Genomic DNA, 26059 nt, shown 5'->3' with positions numbered 1-26059 from the left:
AAAGATCATGTTTACAATCTAAGATTCATGGAGGAGTCAACCCAGAAGAAGCAAAAAGTGATGCAGACTGTCATATAATTCCAGATTAGTTTAACCTAATTAAGTGTGTGTTTTAGTAATTATAGAATATTCAAAGGTTTAAAAAAAAAAGATTTTGTGGGCTGTTTGTATGCGCATCATTAACAATGGTCAGAATGTTATTTCACACTTCATTACACATTTATATACTGATATGATATGTTAGAAATTGGGTTTTTGGTTGGCAGAGCCAGGCACCCTGTCCAGGTTGGAACAACACTCCTAGTCAGGGTAAGTCACCACACCCTAAATTATTCTGTGCTCACTCTCTGGTAGTTTGGCACAGAACAGTCAGGCTTAACTTAAGATGCAATGTGTAAGGTATTATGCAATACTTCAAACAGTAACATAGTGAAAACACTGAAAGAAGACTCCACACTGGGTGAGAAAAATAGATTATATTTTTATGAGCAACACAAGAGCAAAATATCAAACATCTAACAAGCATAACTAGAGTTATTGATTTTTACAGATTAAATGAAATTACAGTGCTTAAAAGCTTGTAGCATCAGTGGGAGCTATCTTGTCCTACTAGAGCGGAGCAAATCCAAAAGTTCAGACCAACCGCGACAGAACGCGGGTCAGATACAAGGACCAGCCTTGGACGACTGAACAGTACCTTAGATGCGTTGTCAATGGACCCAAGATGCGGGAAGCAAAAGGGGATGTGTCGTCTACGAACCGCAGAATTGAAAGTGCTGCATCAACGGCAAGCCACGCAAAGTTGGAGATACGTTGGAAAGCGGGGATGATGTGCCACACAGTGGGCAATGCAGTATATGTGGGTCTCACAGCAGCAGTGATGTGGGGGAGTCAAGGGAGATGTCCCAGTTCCAATTGGTACAGCTGCATTGATGCTTGGGTTCTGGTTGTACCAGCACATTATACCCATTCCCAAGGGTCCATAACTGGATTGGCACCACTTGGCAGGGCAATACTTTTATCAAGCACAGTCCAGGTGATGTTGCAGGATTTAGAACAGGGTGTAAGCCAGCAAACCCTTGGAGTCACTCTGGGTTCAAGTAAGATGGGTATAGTCCTTCTTCAGTCAGGGCAAAGGGTAGCAGGCAGCAGGGTAGCACAGCAAAAAGCAGTTCTTTAAGAGCAACAGTCCTTTTAGCAGCACACCAATCCTTCCTCCTGACAGAGCTCTTCTAACGTCCAGTAGTGTACTGAAGGGGTAGACACAGAAGCTCAGTTTTTATACCCAGGGGTGCCTTTGAAGTGGGGAGACTTCAAAGAGAGGATTTGCAGCACATACACATCATCACCCCCCAGTACTGGCTCCAGAATAACTCCAGAAGGAAAAGGACACAGCCTATTCAGGTGTACGTAGCAGTTTCTTCCTCCTTTCCTGCCCAGGTCCCTTTGAGTGTGGCTGTCTAGACGTCACCCACCCCAACGTGTATTCGAGACATGATACAGGCACAAAGAGCTAAGAGCAGAAACATGCCATCTTTCTAAAAGTAAATTGAAACAGCTGGCGTGCACTCAATATATACTCTTGCTTACTACTAAACCAAATTATACTGGGTGTGTTCTAATTTGGTGTGCATCCCCTGTGGTGGTTCCACACTGCCACCAATTCAAAATGAAATAGAGACCAGAACTAGATGTTCTAGACAGTGGCCGCACTACCAGTATTACTCAAAACTGAGTGTAGTCGACTTGTTGTGTCTTATTATACATTATTGGAGACACTTCCTAAAACAGTAAACCAAATATAATATGCAGTTTACAATGTACTCAAAACAGTCCGATTAAATGAAACCATGTAAAATAAGTCTTCTTCTTGCTACTGTGTTGTTTATTCACACTGTTCTTGGAGATCCAAATTCCAAAGACGTGGCATGATAATTCAAACAACACATTGCAATAACGCCATAACTGGTACGTCTATAGCTCATCCCTGGTCGGGCAAACAGATCAAGTTTCATTTCACAGCCAACTGTAACACACAAAACGTTATATACGCAATACGATGCCCTTGTGGCTTGTATTACGTTGGGAAAACAGAAAGATCTTTAGGGACCCAAATCACAGAGCACAAGACCAGGATTCGGACCAGGACAGTGAGTTCACCACTGGCAAGTCATTGGTGTGAAGCTCACCACACCATAGCTCAACTAAGATTCAGTGTGATAGAAGTTGTACAGTCACACAAAGATCGAGACATGTCCAGGTACATCACACAGAGGGAAACATTTTGGATAAGTTTCTTAGATACCGTGGGCCGAGGGGCTTAAATGATAAAATTGAGTTAGCTTGCTTCTTATAGTATCTGTTTGTGATAGCTGACACACAAATTAGAACTTAGCCTGAGGAGACAGTATTGCTAGCTATGTGTAAACTTAGGACGGCACATTTTCTTTTTTTTCATTCTATTCTTTTTTTCACTTTATTTTATTGACCAGGTACACCCACAGTTTACAGTGGTTTAGGATTTTTTGAGCAACAGACTGGTTCCGTATGTCTAGTATTCAGAGGTAGCATGCTAGATTGAACAAACTTTCAACAACACTTTAATGACAAAAATGTATACTTTGTTGTTTTATGATTAATGATGCATTCATTTATTTACATATTTAGCATTTTTGCATATCATAACAGTCTTGAAATTATATGTTATGACATCAGCAACGAGCATATGTTTTGTGTACAATGGATGCTATTGATACATATTGTCATCCTTTACCATTTCAGTAGTGTGCAGTTGTATTCACATGAACAACAATGCATAATCATTGTACAGCTCACAGTTATATTGATGTTTATTTTTCTCCAGTGTTACATTATGCTTCTCTTTTCCTTTCCGCATATGGCACACTAACATCATTAACATTATTGACTAACATTGAACTCATCTTCACTCTCTTCCGGCATAATAAACCTTTTCAACATGGCCGCCTGTCACGGTAGCACCTAGTATAGTCCTTCATTTAGGTTCATGACACCAAAGGGAGTACGTATAAGCTAGTTCCGGTTGTTTTCATTCTTCAACCGTTACTTTACATGGGGCGTCCATCTCCGTTTATTTGGATCATTGCACGCTGTGATATCCAGCTCACAACAGGTAACCCAGCAATTTTTAACACTGACACTCGCCACCCCTCGTTCACTTTATCATACTGATTGCGTGTTTTTTCCAGTTAGGTCCTTGCAGATAACTGATGGTTTCCGGTTACCTTGAGGTTACAATCAGTGCATTCAGCTTAATATTATCGTTTTCTTTCCTATGAGGACATCGCAAACAGCACATGCGATTATTGAGTAAGCTGCAGATTTTCGGCGCTCACACGTCTGGTGAGTGTCTTTTTACGATCAATCAGCTCTCTCATTATGACAGATATGCTTGGAGGCTTATTGCAATATTAGGCGCTTATCATCCATCTTGTCGTTTATTTCACAGACTTTTTGACTAGTCGTGACAGATATCAACCGAGATTGGAATTCTTTTAGAGTACGAGGATTTATTTTAAGGTAGAGTAGGCTTGGGCACAATACTCAGCATGTAAGGTGATTGGCACTTCTAACACACAGGGAGGTTTGATCACTATGTTTTACCGTCCATCGCACAACGCAAGCGTCTTTTCTCCTCACGCTCATTCCTTGGCTAACTATGACCGCACATTTCATTTATTTTGTTTTATCTCGCAGTATTTCTAACCCCTTTTGTGGCACAGAGGCCTTCCATATTAACCTTGTTCTTTCAGCTCATCTTCTTGAGTATATTTCTGTTCGATATATACAACACAGTAAATGGATTTAATTTTGCTTGTAGATATCCCTTGAGGAAGGGTGATGTATGCACCCGAAATGCATTGGGAATAACCTTTGAGTCCCGCCGTACTGTTCAATTCATTGTTTGAATTCTCTTGCCACGTCTTTGGAATTTGGATCTCCAAGAACAGTGTGATTAAACAACACAGTAGCAAGAAGAAGACTTATTTTACATGGTTTCATTTAATCGGACTGTTTTGAGTACATTGTAAACTGCATATTATATTTGGTTTACTGTTTTAGGAAGTGTCTCCAATAATGTATAATAAGACACAACAAGTCGACTACACTCAGTTTTGAGTAATACTGGTAGTGCGGCCCCTGTCTAGAACATCTAGTTCTGGTCTCTATTTCATCTTTCTAAAAGTGGCATTTTTAAAAGGGTAATGATAAATTTGACTTTACCAGTAAACACGCTTTACCATTACCATTCCAGTGATATGAAACATGGCAGATCTACTCCTTCTCAATTAGCAATTACAGCGTATAAAGTGTAATAAGGAATTTCCAATGTTAACCTATTAGAGGGGTAGGACTCACAGCAGTGAAAAATGAATTTGGATGTTTTTTGCTACCAGAATATGCAAAACTTAAAAGTACATGTCCTACTTTTTGATGACACATCCTGTCCTATGGCCTACCTAAGGACTACTTTAGGGGTGACTTATATGTAATAAAAGGGAAGTTTAAGGCTTGGCAAGAGGTTTTAAATTCCAAGTTGACATGGCAGTGTAAACTGCATACACAGGCTTGCAGTATCATGCCTGAGAGATGTTTAAAGTGCCAGTTGTATGGATGGCACAATCAGTGCTGCAGGTCCACTAGAATCACCTAATTTACCGGGACTGGGCACATGTAGTACACTCTACTAAGGACTTCTCTGTAAATTAAATGTGCCAGTTGTGGATAAGTTAATCAAACCATGTTTGAGGAAAAGAGCACATACATTTTAGCACTGGTGAGCAGTAGTAAAGTGCTCGGAGTCCTAAGGCCAACAAAAATTATTCAGTAAATTTGGAGGCGAGCAGGCAAACAGTTTGGGAGATGGCCACCCTAAGGGGATTCCTAGAGATGCAGCTGCCCATGTACTTGGTCAAAAAAAAGATGTCAGCGCAGAGCGCAGGGTGACATTCAGATCCTCTTTAGATTCTTTAAAAGGTATAGCGCAGATATTGTCTTCCCTCTGCGTCACAGAAGCTTCTAACATTAACTAGAAATTTGGGCAGCTGCCTCTATTGGAATCCCCTTTGGGGATCCTTTCTTGAACTGAGTATTTCCTACACGCTGAGCTATGCTTGATCCATTTTATGACAACACCCAGGCTTGGAGGAGTTTTACTTCCACAACTGATTTTAGGCCGTCTTGGACTCAGGCTGTTCACCCTTGTAGAATCCTGGTGAAGACCTGCTGTGATGTTCTACAATGAACACATACCCACATGGTCGAAAGTTGACGATACCATTGATGATCCATATACATGGCCAACAAGCCTCGAGAATGGGCCAATAATAGCATAGACTACTGAAGTTCAGCATTTGACATTTGAAAAAACTGACATTTTTCCACTGTACTTTTTGTATTTTAACATATTGGTGCTAGACTCATGTGTCTACACTGTGCCACGTTGTCACTAAGTAACTCTTTTATGTGTTTGTAATTTTTTGTGTAACAGCCATATATATGAGACTTAACTTCTCTGATAGCTGTGTATACTTGGATGCATGACTGTGAATATACTGTCACTACATTCTTGGTGTGGTGTATCTAATCATTGGTAGATTCTGTGTAAGCCTGATGTCAATTGACACAAGTTTAGACTTGTACATCGTTTTGTGGATACGTTGTGGGTCCCTATCTATAGGTATCATATTCAAGCACCAGTATCACACAAAGAAATTATAAATCTCTGTAGTTTTATATAATTGTGTACCCAGGTCAGTAGGACACAGGGCAACCCTGTTATTATTAATGGCATTTGGAATAGTTAAGCATGAAAAAGTCCTCTTTACCATTTAGAAACAGTCTTTTGAGCAAACAATCACATGAGAAAATACAGACTTGCTTGACACACGTAATACACAGAAGGGCACGGTTCTTTCTGTCTTCTGTGTACGTTTTAAACAAAGTTTAATGAGCATCAATTTTAAAGATAAATAACATTGAAGTATTATTTTTATAATGTATTTAAATGTTAAAAGGACCAATACTAAAATCAATAATATTGATATTATATCTATTTACCCACGTTTTCTCAGGTACCACCAAGCACTGTCAATACTTCCACCATTGCATCCATATTGGTTGTTTATATCGCAAGAAATCAGATTTTGCGGAGAAAGATTATCTTTGAAGATTCCATTGGAGTGGATGGCAATTCGATCTGCGGCAACACCTGTTTTTGAAAAAACACAAGTCAAAGATGATATTGAATTTAATGTGATTGCTACTTGAATCACATACACTGTAAAATTGATCAATGAATGTTTCATACAGGGCTCAATTCCAAGGCACCTCAAGCACAGTAAATCAAATTCAAATTCAAAATTCCTTTATTCGAAATGTAAAAACATTGTCATAAAAGTACAATAAGAACATATTAAGACATCATAAATGACATAAAAATGTAAAAGGAATGATAATGAACATAATTTTAGTGTAGGAGCAGCCCATATCTGATTCATTTGGCGGAGAGAAAAGATACATGGCATAGGAGGGGACATTTATCATCTATGGCTGCATAGAAGCCCTTGTTATTACAATCTTTTTCAGGTAAAAAGAAACCACTGCGATGGCTAATGGGCTGTCTAAAGCTTTCATTTTAAGGTAAGCTGCCCTGCAGGAACGTAGTCCCCAGGATTTGAGCAATGGTTTCAAATAATTAACCCTTTGCAAATGGTAATACTTGCAAAATAAAGTGCAATGGATATTAGATTGTAATGACAGACCATCACATGGGCATTTCTCCAAGTTTTTCGACCAACAGTTCTGATTAGGGAATGTCAACAGTCTAAAAAAGATATCGGTAGGAAAACGAGTCACAAGCATACGGGAAAATGGGGAAGGAATTAAGGATAGATATTGTTGCATCCCTTCAGTAGTGGTGGAGAGTTGGTACTCCAGCACGGTATGCTTCGAATTTTCAACGAGCCAACGGCGGCTAGCCAGATGAGTGGCGACTAATCGCTTTAAGGTAACTCTAGGTATGTTGTTTAATGTAGAGGGATCAGTGAAAAATTCTGGGTGCCCTATTTCACGTGACAAGTTTCTAACGTAGTTCAACCATTTGAGGCGGTCAGCCCCATTCAAGCTGAGACAATCCATAATAATTTCCCTATTAAAGTGTGTTTTGGGAGTGGTCCAAACTTTGTGCCATACAATAATAGGAGCAGATTTTATAATGTCCGTGATATATGTCAAGCCAAGTTCATGATGTAATACTAAAACAGAAGTACCACGTGGGGTGGCCAGGAGGTAGCGCAGGAATAAATTCTCGGCGCGCTGTATGTGAACTGCCTGATCAATTCCCCAGATCCCAGATCCGTATATGCCAGTCGAGACACACTTGGCACGATAAATCTGTGATAGGGGGGTGATTGGACGTCCCCCCAGTTTTTTTGAGAAGTTGATCAAGGCTCCTATGGCTTTAGAAAATGCAGCTCCTCTAGCTTGGGCGGCAGCCCGCCAGGAGCCCTTCTTCTCGAAAGTAATGCCCAGGTAGGGAAACCTGTCAACACTTTCAAGCTTACTGCCGTTTATAAAAACGGAGCATTGTCTTTTCCCTATTCCCAGGCCACAAGACATGGTAAAAGTTTTTGACGCATTGATTTTTAAGCCTCTCTGTGACATGTACTCAGTAAAATCATTTACTGCTCTTTGAAGGCCCATGCGGGTCTGTGACATGATTGCAGCGTCGTCCGCGTAGAGCAATATGGGTAAAGGTTTCCCGTTGATGATGGGGTAGTCGTGATAAATTTTATTAAGATACTTGCCGACAGAATTTATGTAGAGAGTGAAGAGTAAGGGGGCTAAAATGCATCCCTGCCTTACGCCTCGTTTAATGGAAAACCTATCCAAACACTCTCCCTGTCTGCCATATCTGACATGTGCTGATGCTCCCCTATAAAGCTCTTTAATGAATGCGAGGATAGGGGGCTCTATACCAATCTCAACAAGGGATTCCCAAAGGAGCTCATGGTCGACGCAATCAAATGCAGAACTAAGGTCTACAAAAGTCACAAAAAGGTTCCCTTTTTTTGCTTGGGTGTACTTGGCAATGATAAGGGTCAAATTCAAACCTTGCTCAATGGTGCCTCTACCTTGTCTAAAACCGTTGTGTAATTTTGAAATTATATCTTGTTCGCCCAACCAATCATGAATCCGGTTTAAAATAATTCGCCCTGCGACTTTCATTAGAGAGTCGAGCAATGAAATAGGGTGATAATTAGAAGGGTTGTTCCTATCACCTTTCTTAAAAATTGGGACAACGACCGCTTCAGGCCATGTGTCAATAAAACGTGTTTTGTTTAAAGAGTTTAAAACGTTGGTAAGTAAAGGAGCCCACAGGTCCAACTGTGATTTAAAAACATCAATAGGTACACAGTCAGGACCAGGAGCCTTCCCAGAGGGACTTTCTTTCAGTGCCGTAAGCACCTCAGCGCATTCAAAAGTGAGATCTAAAAGAAAAAGGGTGGGGGCATCTAACTCTTTATAATGGTTATGATAAAGGTCCAGACTATCTGTTGGCGCTGTTTGATCGTATAGTGTGCCGAAGTGATTAACCCAGGTTTCAGCGGTTATAGCCATCTCAATCTTCGCAGCCCGTGTGCACTGCAGGAAAGGAGCATTGACCGCTTTCCAGAAGGCGGTATTGTCCCTGTTATTGGAAGCTTCCTGTAAAGCTAGCCAGGCCTCTGCTTTTAGCTGTTTCGTTCTTACCACCCGTGCTGCACGGTATTTTTGTCTGGCTTGCCGTATTTCCAGCTGATTTCTAGGTTTGATTTTTAAAGTAGTTTTTAAGTGTTTCAGAGCTTTTGAACAGGACCTGTCAAACCAACCTGTGCTGCCTTGTGAGGTTTTCCTCGGTGCCCTAGAGAGTAAGTTCTTAATCTCTGCCAAAATGATGGAGAAGGCATGCCTAATTGCCTGAGGGCTTTCTTGGGTGGACAGGCATATCTGTAAATGCTCATATGTGTTATTAATCAAAGAGTTAAGAAACACTGGAGGAACTACTTTGTCCCATTTAAGATAAAACCCCGTCGTAGATCCTAAAGTGAGTGGCGGGGTATGGGGCAAATTTACCCTTGGATCGTCATCAGCAATTATAGTTAGTTTAAGGGTCACCGCTAATGGGTAGTGATCACTAATAGCACAGTCCAACGTCTCCCAGTTTGATATAAACTCTGAATACCTAGTGGATATCAAGGTATAGTCAATTATAGAGTGGCAGCCTCTCCCATTAAAAGTAGGTTTAAAACACTTCGGTGGATTACACAGCTCATTCATATAGGATAAATTAAAATAGGATATTAAGCCGTTTCGAAGGTCGCCTAGTTTAGTATGCAAAAAATGGGAGGTGGTGTCAACTCTGATAGATTCCAGGCCACAAGTACCTCCATTGCTTAGTGGACACAGAGAGCAATTAAAGTCACCTACCCAAATGAGCAGCATGTCCGTTTGAAGGTGGGACTCAACTTTAATTAAGTCTTCTTTTAAGCCATTAAGGACCAGGTCGTAACAAGAACTAGAGATGTTATTGTAAAAGTTTACCAGAGTGATGTTTTTACAACGACTGCCTTTTAAAGAAATAATCTGATAATTATCAGTCCCAATAAAATTTGTATGTAACATTCCGGATTGTACGGATATGTAAGTCACTAATCCGCCCCTATTCCTGCCGTGTGAGCTAGGGAGTGCTGGGGTGTGTAGGGTCTTATATCCTAAGAGATGGAGTTCATTAGTATTCCATGTTTCCTGTAAGCAGATAATGCTAAAAGTGGAAACAATTTGGACCCATAAGGGGTTCGTCAATTTGTCGTGGAGACCTGCCACATTCCAAGACAATAAGCTTTCGTGCGAGGAGCTCTTTTTAATGCCGGTGTTACCGCTCATAGCACTCTTGGGGTGCTCAGTGGTATCCTGTAACTGGCAAGAAGCTGAAAAAACTAAAGAGCGTAATGTTTCATTGATCTGATGTTGATTCAGAGATGGGTTAGAAATTAAACCATCACTTAATGAACTATGCTCAAAGTTTAAGGGGTGGGAATCAGTGGGTATTTTTATCTTTGTATCAAATTTACGGGGACTCGTAGAGATAATCTTATGATGTAAAGGATCAATGTCTGAAATGATTTGGGGAAGACTCCGAGTGACAGTTTTGCTGGTCTCATTTTCCGCATTTGGGAGTCAGTCTAAGTCGTCCAAGCCGGAAAGAATGGCATATCTGTTTGAGGTTGGGAGAGACGAGTGCAGAGGTTCTACACTGGCCGTGATTAATGGATGTAATTTCGGGGAGTTTAACAGGAGGGAGCGAGGGTAAAAATAGCTTAGGGCATGTGTCGAAATGCCTACACCACTAAATGGGGTGTACCAATCTACAATATGACGCAGTATTCTGCGGTCTCTAAAATTTATAATGATCACGTCTCCCTTGATGTCCTTTGGTCTATAACCCACCCATCCCAGTCTTCGTACATGGAGTATTTCCCCATTGATGTCATTGGGAAGTGGCCTATTTTTACTCAGCCAATGGACCACCTTGTTTTTAAGCTCCTGATATCCCTCTGATTTACCCGTGACCAATTCAGGAACGCCAGGGAGTATCACCACATATGGAGCTGCTTCTGGAGGCAGATCAATATGATCGGTCATTCCTTCCTTACCAAGCTGGTACGGCTGTATGTTAGCATTATCATGATGGTAATCTGCAGATTTGTGCATTTGCATGACTCTAGAGTGGTTTTTGCCAGGAACGCTATTCTCCAATATAGTCGTAGCGGCAGGTGAATTTGCCCTTCTAGGTGATAGTGTTAGCTGACTTAATTTTGGATCCGATGAAATATGCCCAGTGTTTAAGGAATGAGTAGGATTTTTTGCAAAGTTGGTGTTTAAGTCCCTATTGGGTGCAGTAAGTAAAGCAATAGATGTTTCCAGGGATGTTAGCTGAATGGCGATGTTTTTAATTCTCTCCACTAATGGGAAAAGTAATGATTTCACTAGGTGCTCAATATCAGATTATAGATTGAGAGAATGTGGCGCGCATGTCTGAGTATGTTCTTGCAGAGAATCTGCGGATATTGAGGTCAACTTGGTTTGGAGAATGGACTTAGGGGGAGGTATATGAAAGGTTTTCCTTTGTTTTGTTGTTTGCAAAATTGGGTTAACAGGAGTTTTGGTGATACTAGGTTTACTCCTGGAAGCCTTTTTCTTTGTCTTCCTTACGCTTTTAATTGGGATCTGATCCTCAATTGAGTTGTCAGTTATATATTGAGTATCTGGAGTATGCCTAGTATTAACCTTGGCAACAAGGGATGAATCTGTCGCATCGTATGACTGCGAGATAGGGTCCATGCCAGATGCAGAGTCCGTAGCTGGGATAGGAATCATGGTGGGTGATACAGCGTTCACAATATGACCTAGAGATGAACGTTTTTGAAAGAGTGGTTCCAGGGACAAACGACGTTCAGTTATTGCTATCTCCTGCTCTAAAACTGTAGCAGCCCTGGTGATAAAATGGTCTAAAGTCCCCCTGACTGAACCCCCCACCAGGGATTTCCTACTTTGAGTTAGACGGGTAGTCATGGTGTAACAATAAGAAGCAGCGCAGTATCACACTATAGGGCAATACAATACAGCGAGACGCCGCAAGCAAGTCTTACTTAGGTGTTTCACAGCCGATAAACAAGAGGGGTAGCCCAGCCCGGCCTCTGTCGGCCTTGGACGGCCATAGGCGGCCCGCCCTTTGCCCGGGCTTAGCCCGGCGGGTCCCGCGCCGTGGGAGGCGCAAGGTGCTCTTAAGTCCGCTGCGGGAGGGAGGGGCTGCTGCAGGTGTCACTCTGCCCCCAGGGTCTGCTGGTACGAGTAGTTCTCAGGGCTCTGCCAACAAGTAAGGTAGCACTCCGTGCGCTGCGCGTCCCGCGAAGCGGGAGGCGCGAGGTGCTCTTAAGTCCGCTGCCAGAGGGAGGGGCTGCTGCAGGTGTCACTCTGCCCCCAGGGTCTGCTGGTACGAGTTGTTCTCAGGGCTCTGCCAACAAGTAAGGTAGCACTCCGTGCGCTGCTCGTCCCGCGAAGCGGGAGGCGCGAGGTGCTCTTAAGTCCGCTGCCGGAGGGAGGGGCTGCTGCAGGTGTCACTCTGCCCCCAGGGTCTGCTGGTACGAGTAGTTCTCAGGGCTCTGCCAACAAGTAAGGTAGGAGTCCGTGCGCTGCGCGTCCCGCGAAGCGGGAGGCGCAAGGTGCTCTTAAGTCTGCTGTCGGAGGGAGGGGCTGCTGCAGGTGTCACTCTGCCCCCAGGGTCTGCTGGTAAGAGTAGTTTTCAGGGCTCTGCCAACAAGTAAGGTAGCACTCCGTGCGCTGCGCGTCCCGCGAAGCGGGAGGCGCGAGGTGCTCTTAAGTCCACTGCCGGAGGGAGGGGCTGCTGCAGGTGTCACTCTGCCCCCAGGGTCTGCTGGTACGAGTAGTTCTCAGGGCTCTGCCAACAAGTAAGGTAGCACTCCGTGCGCTGCGCATCCCGCGAAGCGGGAGGCGCGAGGCGCGAGGCGCGAGGTGCTCTTAAGTCCGCTGCCGGAGGGAGGGGCTGCTGCAGGTGTCACTCTGCCCCCAGGGTCTGCTGGTACGAGTAGTTCTCAGGGCTCTTGGAGGTTTGAAAGGAGCAGATCGGGGAGACCTCAAAATTGCACCCTCGTGTTCTATTATTTACCAATTTCCGCATTTGGAATGTCACCTTTCCTAGCCGGTGTGCTTTCTGTTCTTAACGCGACTGCTGCTACGAGAGGACCATCTGCTTCCGTGTACCAAGCACAGTATCTAAATCTTGGTGTTGAAGAAAATGACCAAAGACCCCTAAGAGTTGATGTATCACTTCCCATTGTATTATCCCCTTTCACACACAATACCATAGTATCCACATTCACGAGACAGCTCCACGACCATACAATAGGCAATAAAATGGTCCTTGATAGTCAATTGGAATTCAGTCTGCTCAGTGTTACTGAATATGTCTGAGCCAATTTCAGAGAAGATCTAGTGCCAACTGACTCATGCCAGCCCAAAGCTCATAATCTACATGACCTGACAATGGTTAATAAGGAAGAAAGTCATTAGATTTCCCTAGGCTGTCTCAGAAACAGCCACACAATGATCATAGCCATCATTTCATACCAGAGAAGTCAATGCTGTTGCCACACCAAAATCGTTTTGTTCAAACACATCACCTACATTTTCCTGTAAGTATAATTTTGATTTCCACACATTTTTAACATCTATATATGCCAGAATTGAACTTGTAAATGTACATAAATAATACTCTGGTAGACATAAAAATATAACCACGTTCATGGAAAATTACGTATTTGCGATCAGTGCTAATGCAAACTCGTTGCTGCTGCTGGCCTGTCGGAGAACTCACTTCTTTTCCCAAAGCCTTAGACATTTAGCGAAACCCCATGTCACAGATAATGAATTTGAAATAATGAGAAATCTTTGCGTATGGTTCAATCTGAACATCTCAATCTTGCAAAAGATCACAACTATTGCAAAGATAACAAATGTGTGGGTGAGTCAATAAATGTGATCCAGAAACTTCAAGGGACTGAAAATCAAGTTACCAGGCCAGCCCTGAAACTAGTACTATATAGGCCTTGAAAGAGCTCCACTGGCACACAGTGAAGCAATTAATAAAATTCAACATGCTTCATTGTCTACAAAGCCTTTGTTCAGAGGAAACGTTTGTAGAGAATATTCGTAAACTTTTCAGCGCAATGAAATTCCAACCCATAACAAAATATCTCTAAATACAATAGGAAATAGCATATATGAAAACCATCAGAACCAGAGTTCCTCAACAAGAGAATACCTGGAATTTTCATCTGAGCCACGTAGCCATCCTGCAATATGTCAAGAGAACCCACAAGGTGAATCTACATGACCCTCATAGAATCTTTTTTGGAAACCTTCACATATTTGAGTTCAGAACGGTATGCACCAATCTAGAACAGGACTAAAAAAAAACAGTATTGGCTTTGAACAATTAAAAAACATTTCTGAGAAAGTCAGGGGTGTAACGCAGACCTCTGCAGCTGCTGCCATGAAGGAAAGCCCCCTCAACCCTTCAAGGGCCCCCCAATCCTTCAGGGATCCCTCATTCAATCCAAGGTCAATTAATGTCTGTGAGATATAGGAGACTCATTAGATTTTGTAGGGGGAGGCTATCCATTTGCGTTATGCCACTGGAGGCAATGACCAACATATCATGTACCCTAATATAATGTGCAAGAAATAGGCTCTTATGGACACTCATTTTTGGAAAAAAAGCCATTTTAATTTGCTATATACTATTGGCATTCATAAATAAATACATTCATACCAAAAAATAATATAAATATATAAATAAATGGCAAAGATTATTTTTGCTATTTAGCATTTACTTTTGAGATGAAGCATTACTGCTGCGAAGTTAGCATAGGCTAACATCCAAGAAACATAGGGGCAGATTTATTAACTTTTGGGGGAAATCACTGCATCACCCAATGTTGATCCACCACCCTGCATCAAAGGGTGAGAGAAGAACAGGTCCATATCCACTAAGAAATGACTCTGTTGTTTTTCACCCCAAGGGCTGGTGCACTCCAAGGGGCATATTATCAAGACAGGCGATAAAATTATCACCGCTTTAGCGGCAGAAAACCGCCGCTAAAATGGCGATAATGGGCTTGTTAATATGCTCTATGGAATTCCAATTGAAGCCCATGTTAGATGTGAAGGACATCTAACCTGAGCTTCAATTGGAAATCCATAGAACATATTATCAAGCCCATTATCGCCGTTTTAGCGGCAGTTTGCTGCCACTAAAGCGGCGATAATTTTATCGCCTGTCTTGATAATATGCCCCCAAGTTCCCAGGTGGCAACACACAGGTGCCTTCTGTCAAACAGAGGTTTTTTACTAGAAGTGACCCATTCCATTACAAACACCTATATTTTAATAGTTTCCCAATTTTTATGGGTGCTGTAAAGAGTAACACATCTGCAATGCAAGATACATTTGGAGACATTTAAAACTTGCCTCACTAATAAACCTGCCTCAAGGAGGTGTAATTTGTTGGCACAAATCCTTTTCTACAAATGTTAGTAGACATTTGTATAAAAAACCATGAGTGGCTGCATGTTAATACTCGTGTACAACAGATCGTACACCACCTGACGTAAACCAGCGCTAAGTAGTGCATAGTGCAACACTTTGAGCTGGGATTGAGACACTTTTGAGATGCAAACCTATTTCAAAGTGTAGGTAAATGTGGCACATAATGTTTAGCAGAATAATTATGATTCTCGTATACAAAACATCATTAAAGTTAATACAGTCATTGAAGCTGCCTAAAGGTAAAGCTGTGTAAGCTTCAAAGAGTTAGAGTCAAAGCCCATAAGTGAGATCTTTGAGTGTTAGATAGTGGCCTCATCACCTTTCCCACAGTACTGCTCAGGTATTTTGTTTTCCAAGTTTCCAACATTAAAACATCTTGTTGGTGTTTCTGTGCTATTGCCTCACATACGTAGACTCTCTGAAAGCTAAATAGAATGAGGAGCATAGAGGTCCACTTGGCATAGTGGAGGAGTGTGGCTCAATGGGTGGAGGAGTGTGGCTCAATGGTTAGAGTGGCAGACCCTGAAGCAGAGTTCTGGCCAGGGACCAGGGTTCGATTCCCGCCTCGGCGGGGCTCGGGCTCAATTTCCTCGGACCTGTCTATTCTCGCCTCGGTGCCTATTCTAATCACAGGCCCCATGCTGCAACTCTGGGCAATAGCTTGCTTAACCTCCACACTGGCCCCAACAGTGCTAAGGATGCCTGGCTTCACCCTGTGGGTGCCCAGGAGTGGACACTTCACAGGAAAAGCCAGGAGGGGTTACACAGCGGTATGAGTATCAGCGCCAGGAAACCGCAAAGGCGACACTGCAAGGTGGCCGTCTGGTGACAGTGCGCTCTATAAGTACCTTGACATTTACATTTAGATCAGCCATGATCTATAGCGAAATATGCGTGAGTACCTGCTCATGCTATTTCCACAGGGTAATGAAATCCCTGCGAGTGCTGGTTTCAGATATTGCCCATTATTGCTGCACTTTGCATTGTTTATTCACTTCTGTGATCTCAATCCTTGAGACATTTAGGGTCCAATTCACATTGGTAAAGTTATGTGCGCAGTCTCGACACTCGGGTGTAGCCTCAGTACTCATGGCTGAATCTCAGCACTCAGGGCAGAATTTCCATGGCACACTCTTTGCACTGCATGTGGTGTCTTACAAATAATCAGTTGACATGAATGTGAACCTACAGAGAAGTTCCCAGTTGGACCAACCTGTTTCCTCAGCCCAGTAAAGTCACGTCTTTGCCAGATTTGCTCAGGTGGTTGGTACAAGTCCTACTGTGACTCAATGTTAGAATTTTTCAAAAGTCCCAAAACTTTACAGCGGCAAGTCCTTTTTTCTTCCGCTTTTCAACTAAGGCTCACAAACTCCATGGACGGCTCTTAGGACTTTAGAACTTGACCCAGTAATTGCTTTAACCCGGCACCAGTGCAGGTTCTGTTGCAAATGACCAGCTGGGAATTTAGGTAAAGTGTTTTTTCTACTTTCAGGTCCCTTTAGCCACACTTCTTTGTCTTATTTACAAGGTAGAGGAAATTGATCCTTCAGATCACCTCTCAGATTGCAGCACGAGGGGTGCAGTCCACTTATGATCTTCTACAGGTCCAGAAAATGCTCTGAGGAGGGTTCTTTGAGGTTCCACATATCGGTAGCACTGGCTAGTAGGTGGAGTGAATCTTAGCTCCTCCCTACCCAATGGGATACACATCCCCAGGGGTAACAACACTACCCACTATTCCGGTAATTCTTGTTTGCCCTACTGAAAACTATCCCACAGTGACACTTACTCCTAAAATCAATGGTAGAGGGATTCTTCCTCCTCTGTGCAGAGCCTTTGTGTCTAACCAGAGGTGTGGCTATTGAAATGAGCAATCCCCTCCACTGGGTCCAATCCAAACTGCCTTTGTGGGCAGCCTCTCTCCCATTGGGTTTTGAGCCAACCTGTCTAGTGTGGGCCTGGGGAACAAAGGAAGGCTTGCCTTCCTTCATGACTCACTTTACGTTTCCTTGTGAAAGAACAGGTCTCACCTTGGTCCCCTGATGTTCCTGGGCCCACAGCAATTACACTTTCCAGGCCATTGTCTCTGCTGTGGGAGCAGTTTTCACATGTCAGGGAGGCACAGGCAGGTCAGATGTCCAAGCCTAATGCTAAAGACTAACTGGGGGTCAGGCAGGAAAAGTATAGTTTCCAACATATTTAATAAAAATCTTACTTCACTAATTAATTGTTTGTTTAATAAATAAGAAAAAATATTTCTAATGACTATTCTAGCCATATCTTGTCAAACGTTACACAGTTTATAATCTATATGTTTGCATTTTCCTGGATCAAGCAACAGCCACACCAGTGACAAAAGCTTTTGGGGGCTTGTCACTGGAGGAGCACACCAACTTTGATTTCACACAGTGTCTACTTTTAAATATCATGCAGCCTACCTTGTGGGCAACAAGGTGTACTTAGGGGTTCCGTTATTAATATTTAAAAGCAGTTTTCCCACTTTTCACAATGAGTTATTTTGACAGGTTTCACAACAGGAGTTTAGGTTGCTGCAGTCAGGCTACAAATGGTAGCCCTCAACCTATGTTTTAATGGCCAACGCTATGGATGGCACAAAAGGAGCTGCAGTTCATAGGTTACATTTAACTTTGAGACCCTGGGTGTATTTCCAACACCATATACTAAGGACCTATAGGCAAGTTAAATATGCTAATCAAGGGTGAGCCAATTTAACCATGTTTAAAGGTGAAGTACAGGCACTTTACTCCTGTTTTGCGGGGGTGATGTGCACATAGTTCTAAGTTCATCAAACCAGACAGAGCAAAATTTGGGAGGAAATCATGCAAAAGATTGTCATTTCCTACACAGTAGATCCTTTCACATATAGTTTTCAAGGGTTACACAATAGGGGCCTGATTTAGAGTTTGGCTATTATATTCAATGGCACTTATAAAAATATGGATGAGATAATAATCACATTTCTGATGGTATATCCCAGCGTCAAACTCCAAATCAGGCATGAGGATTGAAATAGGTTATTTAGTTTGTTACTACTGTAGTGGATTGGGATAATAAATGAGAACTGTCATCCTGGTTTAGGACTTTAAAATGGGGTTGCAGTTATTGTAGATTAAGTGGAAGGGGCATTCTATAGAGACCACTTCTATAACAGCCACCCGAAACCAAAGGTGAGGAGAGGGGGATGCAACCTCAAAAAAGGAAATCTATATGATATGAGCAATGGAGTATTACCCCCACGTCCCTTATGTCCCCCTCCCATTCATTGACAAAAAGGAGATAACCATCTCCCGACAGAATAAAAGACAAGAGGAATGCTGGGACCCTAATACTGCCCCTCCCACCGGGAGTACATAAGCAGTACTTACCCAGCATCCCGCCTGTTTTTTTTTTCTGTCTGTCGACAGAATGGACGTGGTGTGCTAATGCTGCTCCTGCTGGGCTGGAGTGGTAGTGCTTCTCTTCTCCCCCCACCCAGCTGCCTGGCTGCGCGGGCGCGGGGTTTTCTGGGCTGACTCCTGGCCTGCCGGGCTTGCTGGGAGTCAGTCGCTGTTGGAGCCGGTGTCCTGCCTGACCTCCTGTCCCTTTGCGGTTGGGGCTTGGTCTTCTGGTTTCTTCCGGGTCGCGAGCTCATCTTACCGAGCCTGGCTGGGTGGGGCGTGCCGCGCTTGCTGTGTTCCTGCCGGTCTCCTGGTGTGCTGGCAAATGGAGTGGGGGCCACTCCGGGTGAGTTCTGCTAGCCAGATTTCATCTCTTTTCCTGCTTCTGAGTGCAAGTATGGCTGGTGTCTTCCTTTCTTGCTACTGTATATTCCTGGCTCCGTCACATCTCTTCTGAGTTGGTGTCGATCTCTCTACGCAGTCTAGCAGGCTTTCTGTGCCAGAAGGAATTTAATTTGTGTGTTTCCCTGCCTCTGGTGCACACATCATGCGGCTGCAGGGCTTTTTGGCTGGTGCAGTGTGTTGCGGACACGATCCTAGGGCGTGCCGCTTTTCCGTCTGGTGATGGCGTGGTGGCCTTGTTGGATGGTGGCCCCCACTCTGGGTGAGTTCTGCTTGGTGGTTCCTTTTTCCCCGGCCGGTTGTTGTCCGTTGCAGCCTTTTTTACGGAGGTGGAGGCGACCCTGCCTTTCTCCTTTCCAGTTTTGTCCTTTGCTCCAGCCTCTATCCCCCGCCCCCGCCTGCGACTGCAGAGCACGGATGGTGCTGGTGGGGACGCATTCCATGTGGCTGGCTGGCTGTCGATGCAGGAGGTCATGGTTCGATATGGTTTGCCTTTGCCTTGCCCGTCCTCCCTTGGAGTTGTTGCCCGACGCTGGGGTGCTCCGGGTGCTGTGCTCTGTGTTGTGGGGGTTCCTGGTGCTGCGTTCTGCTGCTGGTGCTGTTGCTCGGGAAGCTTTCTTCCACTTTGGTGTCATGGGCCCCAGGCGAGCAGGGGTGCAGTCCCTGCTGTGGTGGCAAGGTCCTTTTCAATGGCATCCTCTGTGCTGGTTCCTGGGGGTTCCTTGGTTGTTGGTGATCCTCCTGCACTCTGCCCCCTGCTGCCTGCTCCGCGGTCATGGTCTCTACTCGCTTTCCCGGCAGCCGCCTGTTGCTCTCTGCTTCTGGTCTTCCTCCCCGCTTCCGGGCTCCAAGATTGCTCCTGCCACAGGCTGCTGGCGGGGCAGTGTTTGTGTTTCTCTGGGGCCTGCTTAGTGGTCCTGCAGCTTGTGCTGTGTCCTCTCCGGGGGGGGGGGGGTGAGCCCCGCTATTCTTGTCTATCCCTGCTTGGCCCTGCTCCTCAGGGTGTCGCTGGTGCGTGTGCTGTAGCCTGGCGTTGGGCGCTACCAACCCTTTCTCGTGCGGCCTTGCCTTCTGATGCGGGCAGCCTGTTCAGTTGTGGCGTGTGCTCCGCTTGGCTGTGCTGGGTGTTTGCCTGGTTTCCTGGCTTCTGCGTGTCTGGTTGGGCTCCTTGCTCTGGGGCTTCCTGTTCCTGTTTAGGGGTGCGGTGTTCACTTCCCCCTCTGGTTTCTGTGGGCTGCACGTGGTTCCTCTCGAGTTTCCTTAGGGTTGTCCTTGTGTTCCCCTGCTTCTGCTTCGCCCCTGCTCTGTTTCCGGTGTTTGCCTTTGGGCTTGCTTTGATGGGTCCTGGCCGCCCCTCCTGGTTCCGCTTGGTCTGGCTGGGCATCTAGCGCGCCTGGGGGACGCTGTGCCTTGTTTTTTTCTGGCCTGCGGTTTTCCCCTCTCTGCCGGCTCCTGCTCGTGTCTGGTCTCTTGGGTTTGGTGGGTGTGGTTGGGCTCCTGCTCTTCCTTTCCTTACCCTGCCTGGATGTGTGCCCTGTGGCGGTTTGCCTATTGGGCCCCTGGGGTTGTGCCGCTGCTGTTTGGGCCTGGCTGTGTTCCGGGGGGTCTGCTGGGGCTTTCTGGCACCTGTGGTGGCCTTCTTCAGTCCTGCGTTCCTGCCAGTGCTCTCTTGGGGGGTCCTGGCGTGACGCTCAGTTGGTTTTGGGCTGTTTCTTGTTGTGTCCTTCTGGGCTTGCTCCTGCCGGTGGTTCTCTTCCTGGGCTTGGTTTGCCTCTGGTTGGGTTTCCGTGTTTCTGCCCGGTACTGGGTTTCCGTTGGGTGCTGTTGAGCTTCGGGTTTCCCCCGTTGTTCCGGGGCTCCTTCTTTGTTGGTTTCCCTTTTTCCCCTGGGATGCGGCTGCCTTGTTCGGACCTTTATGGGGTCCTGGTGCTCTGTGCTTCTGGGTTGCTGTGTCCGGGGTTGCCTCCTGTTGCTCCTGGTCTGCCGGCTGCCTGGTGGCTTGGCGTGGCCTGCTGTCTGTGCTGTCACCGCTCTGTTGGCTCTGGGGTGTCTTTTGCTGGGCGTTCCCGGGTCTTTCCTGGTTCCGGTGTTCTGGCTCGCTCCTGTCTTCCCTTGCTTCCCCGGGCTCTGCCCCCAGTGTGTGTCTGTGTGGGGTGCCGCCCTCTCTTTTTCTGGGTGGGGTGCCTTTCTGGGGTTCTCGTTTTGCCTCTCTGGGGTCCAGCCTCCTGGCTGACGGGTGTCTGGGGTCTCCTGCTCCTGGCCCTCTGGCGTCTCTGCTTGCTTGGGTTTCTGCTTTGGCAGTTTCCTCTGCTTGTTTTTTTCATCAGGTCCCCTGTGTGGTCTGGCGGTGGTGTGCTGGGAGTCTTGGCTGTCCTCCCGGTCCTTTGCTTCAGCCCGGGCGCTGCATGGGGTTCTTCCGGGACTGGTTGGGCCTGGGGGTCGTCCTGCATGGGCAGGTTGCTTGGCTGCGGTCCTGACTTCCTGGTTCCTTTTGCTTTGTTGCTCATGTTCTGGCCGCCTTCTTTTCCCCTTCCGGTTCCGGCCCAGGGGCCTTTCCGCTGCTCTTGTCCTTCCGGTGTGTGGGGCCTGGGTGTTGGGTGTCCTTTGGCGTCTGCCCCGTCTTTGGTTTCTCTCTGGTCCTCTGCCTTCTTGGCTCCTGTTCCTGTCGGGGTTCAGCGGGTTTTGTGCCTGGTTGGATCCTGGTTTGGGGTCTGTCGGGTGTTCCCGTTTGCACTGGGCTTGCGCCCTGCCTTGTTGTTTCATCCCTTTGGGGTTGGGGTTTTTGGGGTTGTGGCTGTTGGCTCTGTCCCCACTGCTGCGGTACCGGTTTGGTTCCGGGTTGTTGGTTCTCGGTCTTTGCTGCCCTCGGTTGTTTGGTCGGCCGTCTGCTGGGTCGTTCTGGGGGCATCTCTGGCCTGGGGTCTTTGGGGTGGCCTCCTCTGCCTTTATGCTGTGGTGTTTTGTGTCCGGTCCTGGTTCGTTTTTGCGGCCTCCCTCCATGTGGGGGGCTCTTGGCCTCCTGGGGTTTCTGGTCTTTGTCTCCTTCCATGTCCTTTTCTGTTTGGTTGGTGTCTGGTTCCTGGTTGGCTCCTGGGCTCTTACTGTGGCTCCTCCCTCTGGGCTGTGTGTGGTCTATGGTGGTCTTGGTGGTGCTGTCCTTTTTTTACTGGTTTGGTTGGTTTTGTCCTCTGGTCTTTCTGGGGGTCGGTTCCTTTGGTTTGGTGTGGTGGGCCGTTGTCTGCTGTGTGCTTCCCTCCTGCCTTGTTGGTCTGGGTGCTTGTGTCTGCGCCCTGTTGCCTGGCCTTGGCTTTTTTCTTTGGCCTACTCTGGGGTTTGCTCAGTCTGTGCGGCTGCTGGGTCCTGGTGGTTCTTGGGTGGTCGTCCATGTTCAGTATTCCTTGGCCGTGTCCTTTTGGTTTTTTGGCCTGGTTGCTCTGTCTCTGGTTTTTCTGGTTGGTGGCCTCCTTGTGTGGTTCTGGCCTTCTGTTTTTTCTGGGTTGTTTCCGGTCCTTGTTTGTGTCCCTGAGGTCCTGTTCTGGGATGCTGGCCGGTTGCTTCCTGCAGTTCCCGCTTTCTGTGCGCCTTTGAGTTGCTGCGTTTGGTGTGGTTTCCTGGGTGCGCTGGTGGGTTCGGAAGGCCGGTTTTCTGCTTCGGTATTCTCCACTTTGTCAATGAATGGGACAATGACATAAGGGACATTGGGGTAATGCTCTATTACTTACCGGTAATCTTGATTACTCCGGGTCCCGTTGTCCTCGTCCCATTCATACGCCCCTCCCTTCCTCCCAGATGGCCGGCCTTCCTGTGTGGGCTTGGTTGTTCAGGCGGGATGCTGGGTAAGTACTGCTTATGTACTCACGGTGGGAAGGGCAGTATTAGGGTCCCAGTACTCCTCTTGTCTTTTTTTCTGTCGGGAGATGGTTATCTCCACTATGTCAATGAATGGGACAAGGACAACGGGACCCGGAGTAGTGAAGATTACCGGTAAGTAATAGAGCAAGACTCAATAGAAGCTAAATGTACTATACGATAAAGAATAACCACTTACAAAACACAATATCTTCTGCTCATAATACAGTAATGTATGTTTAAAAAAGTCTAAGAACTGTCTTCACTAAACTACAGTTTATTATGTTAAAAAAAAAACTAAAAGAACCAAAAATTAGAAAGCTATGGTTACCGACACAACAAACCATAACTCCATCCATGCATTGCACAGCTCATTACTTCAAACATGACATTGCTGATCACAATCTTAAATGACATCATCCATGACAGCACCAAGGAGATCTCACATCACTGATGAGATCATCTATCCTTTGGCACCCCACTAAGCTGGCTGGAGAGGATATGCCAGAGTGCTGCACTGATAACACCTGGACACAGACAAATTCTAGACAAAAGCTAAGTGGGTTGATGCATTCCTTGTGACATCTTCTTGCATAAACTATTTAGACATAAAAAACAGGCTATTCTACTTGCTTCATCAAAAACAATTGCATACTCTCTGTAACTTCCTCCTTCAAAGGTTGTCCGTATTCAAATAAGTGTTTTAAGTGGCTTTCTACCCTAGTACTGTAATCACCTTATCACTATATTATCGAGAACCAGAGTGCTGTTACATTCTGACTCTATCGTTAACCTCTGTGAATTACATCAACAGCAAGAGTGTAGTGAGAATGACTGAATAATGTCTTTGTGAGTTCATCGTACTTTACAAAGTGGACTCCTCAAACACAAATGTATGACAGATTGACAGGTATAATTAGCTGATGTGCAGTAACATTAAGCTTAATACTACTCATTAGTTTTCTTTGAAGGAATCCTGTTTTAAGCATTGCTTTAAGAATTCAAGATATGTAATTTTGCTGCCAGGTGTTTTCTTTATACTCTTCCTTAACTTTACCTTAGTACTGTCTTTAAAAAAAAGGATTTACAATCCTACCTTATATCTTCCGCAATAATAATTCAGCACATTTTGTACATTTCATGGGTGAACTATCAGATTTCATGGGTGAACTATCGAATAGCATGAAGAAGATGGAGTTATGGCACTTACCTATACTACCAAGATTATTGTGCTACTCTTTGCTTTTTTCAAAAATCAAAGTTAAGTTGTTTAAACACGTCTCTCTTGGGTCTCTTTGTGCAGCCATACAAACTGTGGGCCAGATGTACAAATTTAATTACTGTTTGCAAAGCCTACAATTTGCTAAATCATAGCTTTAACAACTATTAAATGTGTATTTCAAATGTTCTTCATTTGGTAACAGATTCCTTAATTGCTAATTGAGTTCATTGAAGGACACTGAACCAATATTTAGAAGGGGCAGGAATTTAGGGCATCCCTTCCAAATACTGATTCCTTATGATATGTATTAATGTTTTGTATCCGATTTCCAGTCGCAAAATATTAATATTTTACTGGCTTTTGAAAAAAAGTGGATGCCAATTCGCAAATGCAATGGTCAAAATAAAAAATGTTTATGAAAAGAGAGCAGTTCATGGAACCACTGCCTTCTCTTATAAACAGTTTTCAAAATTGTTTTTGTATTTTCTAAATGCAGCACATTTTCCTTTAAGAAAAACGAGCTCCATTTAAAAAAGAAAGATTTTTTTATTTAAAGCAATAAAAGCAGTCACAGACATGGTGGTCTGCAGACCCCAGCGGCCACCATCCCTGTCATGGAAACTCGTTGTACTAGGTCACAATTTGCGACCTATCTCATTAATATGTATGAAGTAGGTGGGATTGTGACTCACTATGATTCAGACTTTTAACAAATCTTTACTGGTTGCAAAAATACTTGCCACAAATTATGACCATTATTTGGTAACCGGTAAATAGTACATCTGGCCCTATTCATTTTATTTTCAGCTCAAACAGGGCTGTGCATGTTGCAAACCTGGCATTAATATCCCTTTTCAGGCTCAAAATATAATAAAAAATTTAGAGGTATTTTTATTATTCAACTAATTTGGTTAATACTTTGTTGAATTTCTCAAACAGGCAATTATAAATCTCATATCTCATAATGTTAACCATTGCAGCATTACAATGAATGTATTGAGTCTGGCAATGCTAATTATGTATGTTTTTTTCTTGGGAATGTAGTCTCTAAATTAATTATGTAATATTAGTGCAGAGTGCTAAATTGTGGTACAACTATTGTTTGTGGTGCATTGCTAATTTGGTGGCAAATATCAAATGCAGGAGTACATGGAAAGTATCAAAACTATATATTTTCCAATTTGTTAATACTTAAGAAATCTATTATTGCAAGCCAGTCCTCCCTTGCCCGGACTTGCTGGCTGGGAAAATCTTTTGAAAATTATTTTTTTCTGATTTTCAACATTAGTTTTTAAAATCATGGCAGTTCCTCTGGACTCCCTTATTCATGAATATATATTTGTCGAGCCTTCACCCCATGTGGATAGATTTTCTATGAGTTTGGGGTACGCACAGGCAACACACTGGGTGAAGTGTAGACAAAGGAATGTTCTGTAAGAAGAGCTGATGTCTGCCTAACAGCATACGATCCCACCAGTTGTTTTAAGAGCTGATTACCTGTCCTGAAGTGCCTTGGTGCCATCATTCCTGCTAGCAGAGACAAAGATCTTGCCAACCCTGCAGGAGAAGTGAATTTCTAGAAAAAAGAGAGAGGTGAAGCTTTCTATGGTGTGGTGGGTCTGAAGAAGAGAAGAACTGTCAAGTCTGATGTGTGCGCCCCGGTGTTGGAGGTCCCCAGGCTCACCAATGACATAATTGCCAGGATTCATGAAGCATCTGGGCCCTATCTGTGATGTTGCATTACCTGATCTGCTGAGCCCGATCTGAGAGGTTGCGGCATTACCGGGTTCGCTGAAATTGAATTACAAAGCTCCTGTGTGCTCCAAAGTTGCTGCCCCTGTACCCAGTCACAGCATGATCTAGAGCTGCTGTATGACCCGAGACTTCGGTGAGCTTGAAGCCGTCCGTCTAATCAGTAAGGCCTGTGAGAGGCTTCACCATCTCCTGGAGCTCAGCCATCCATGGCTGCACTGCTGCA

General features: G+C 44.7%; 1 protein-coding gene across 2 annotated transcripts in view; it reads right to left on the bottom strand.

Moving 5' to 3' along the window:
• The window catches only part of TINAG (tubulointerstitial nephritis antigen), an 806666-nt gene that overhangs the window by 192578 nt on the left and 588029 nt on the right, over positions 1–26059 (bottom strand). Inside the window, exon 6 of one of the 2 annotated variants that reach the window (XM_085610863.1) lies at positions 6100–6250. In XM_085610863.1, coding sequence (XP_085466989.1) covers positions 6100–6250 — 151 coding nt within the window. The remainder of the gene's footprint in view (positions 1–6099; positions 6251–26059) is intronic. The other variant, XM_085610864.1, reaches the window with a different exon arrangement.

This window comes from Triturus cristatus, chromosome 6, assembly GCF_964204655.1.
Source record: "Triturus cristatus chromosome 6, aTriCri1.1, whole genome shotgun sequence".
Lineage (NCBI taxonomy): Eukaryota > Metazoa > Chordata > Amphibia > Caudata > Salamandridae > Triturus > Triturus cristatus.
This window is presented reverse-complemented; position numbering and strand designations above follow the sequence as displayed.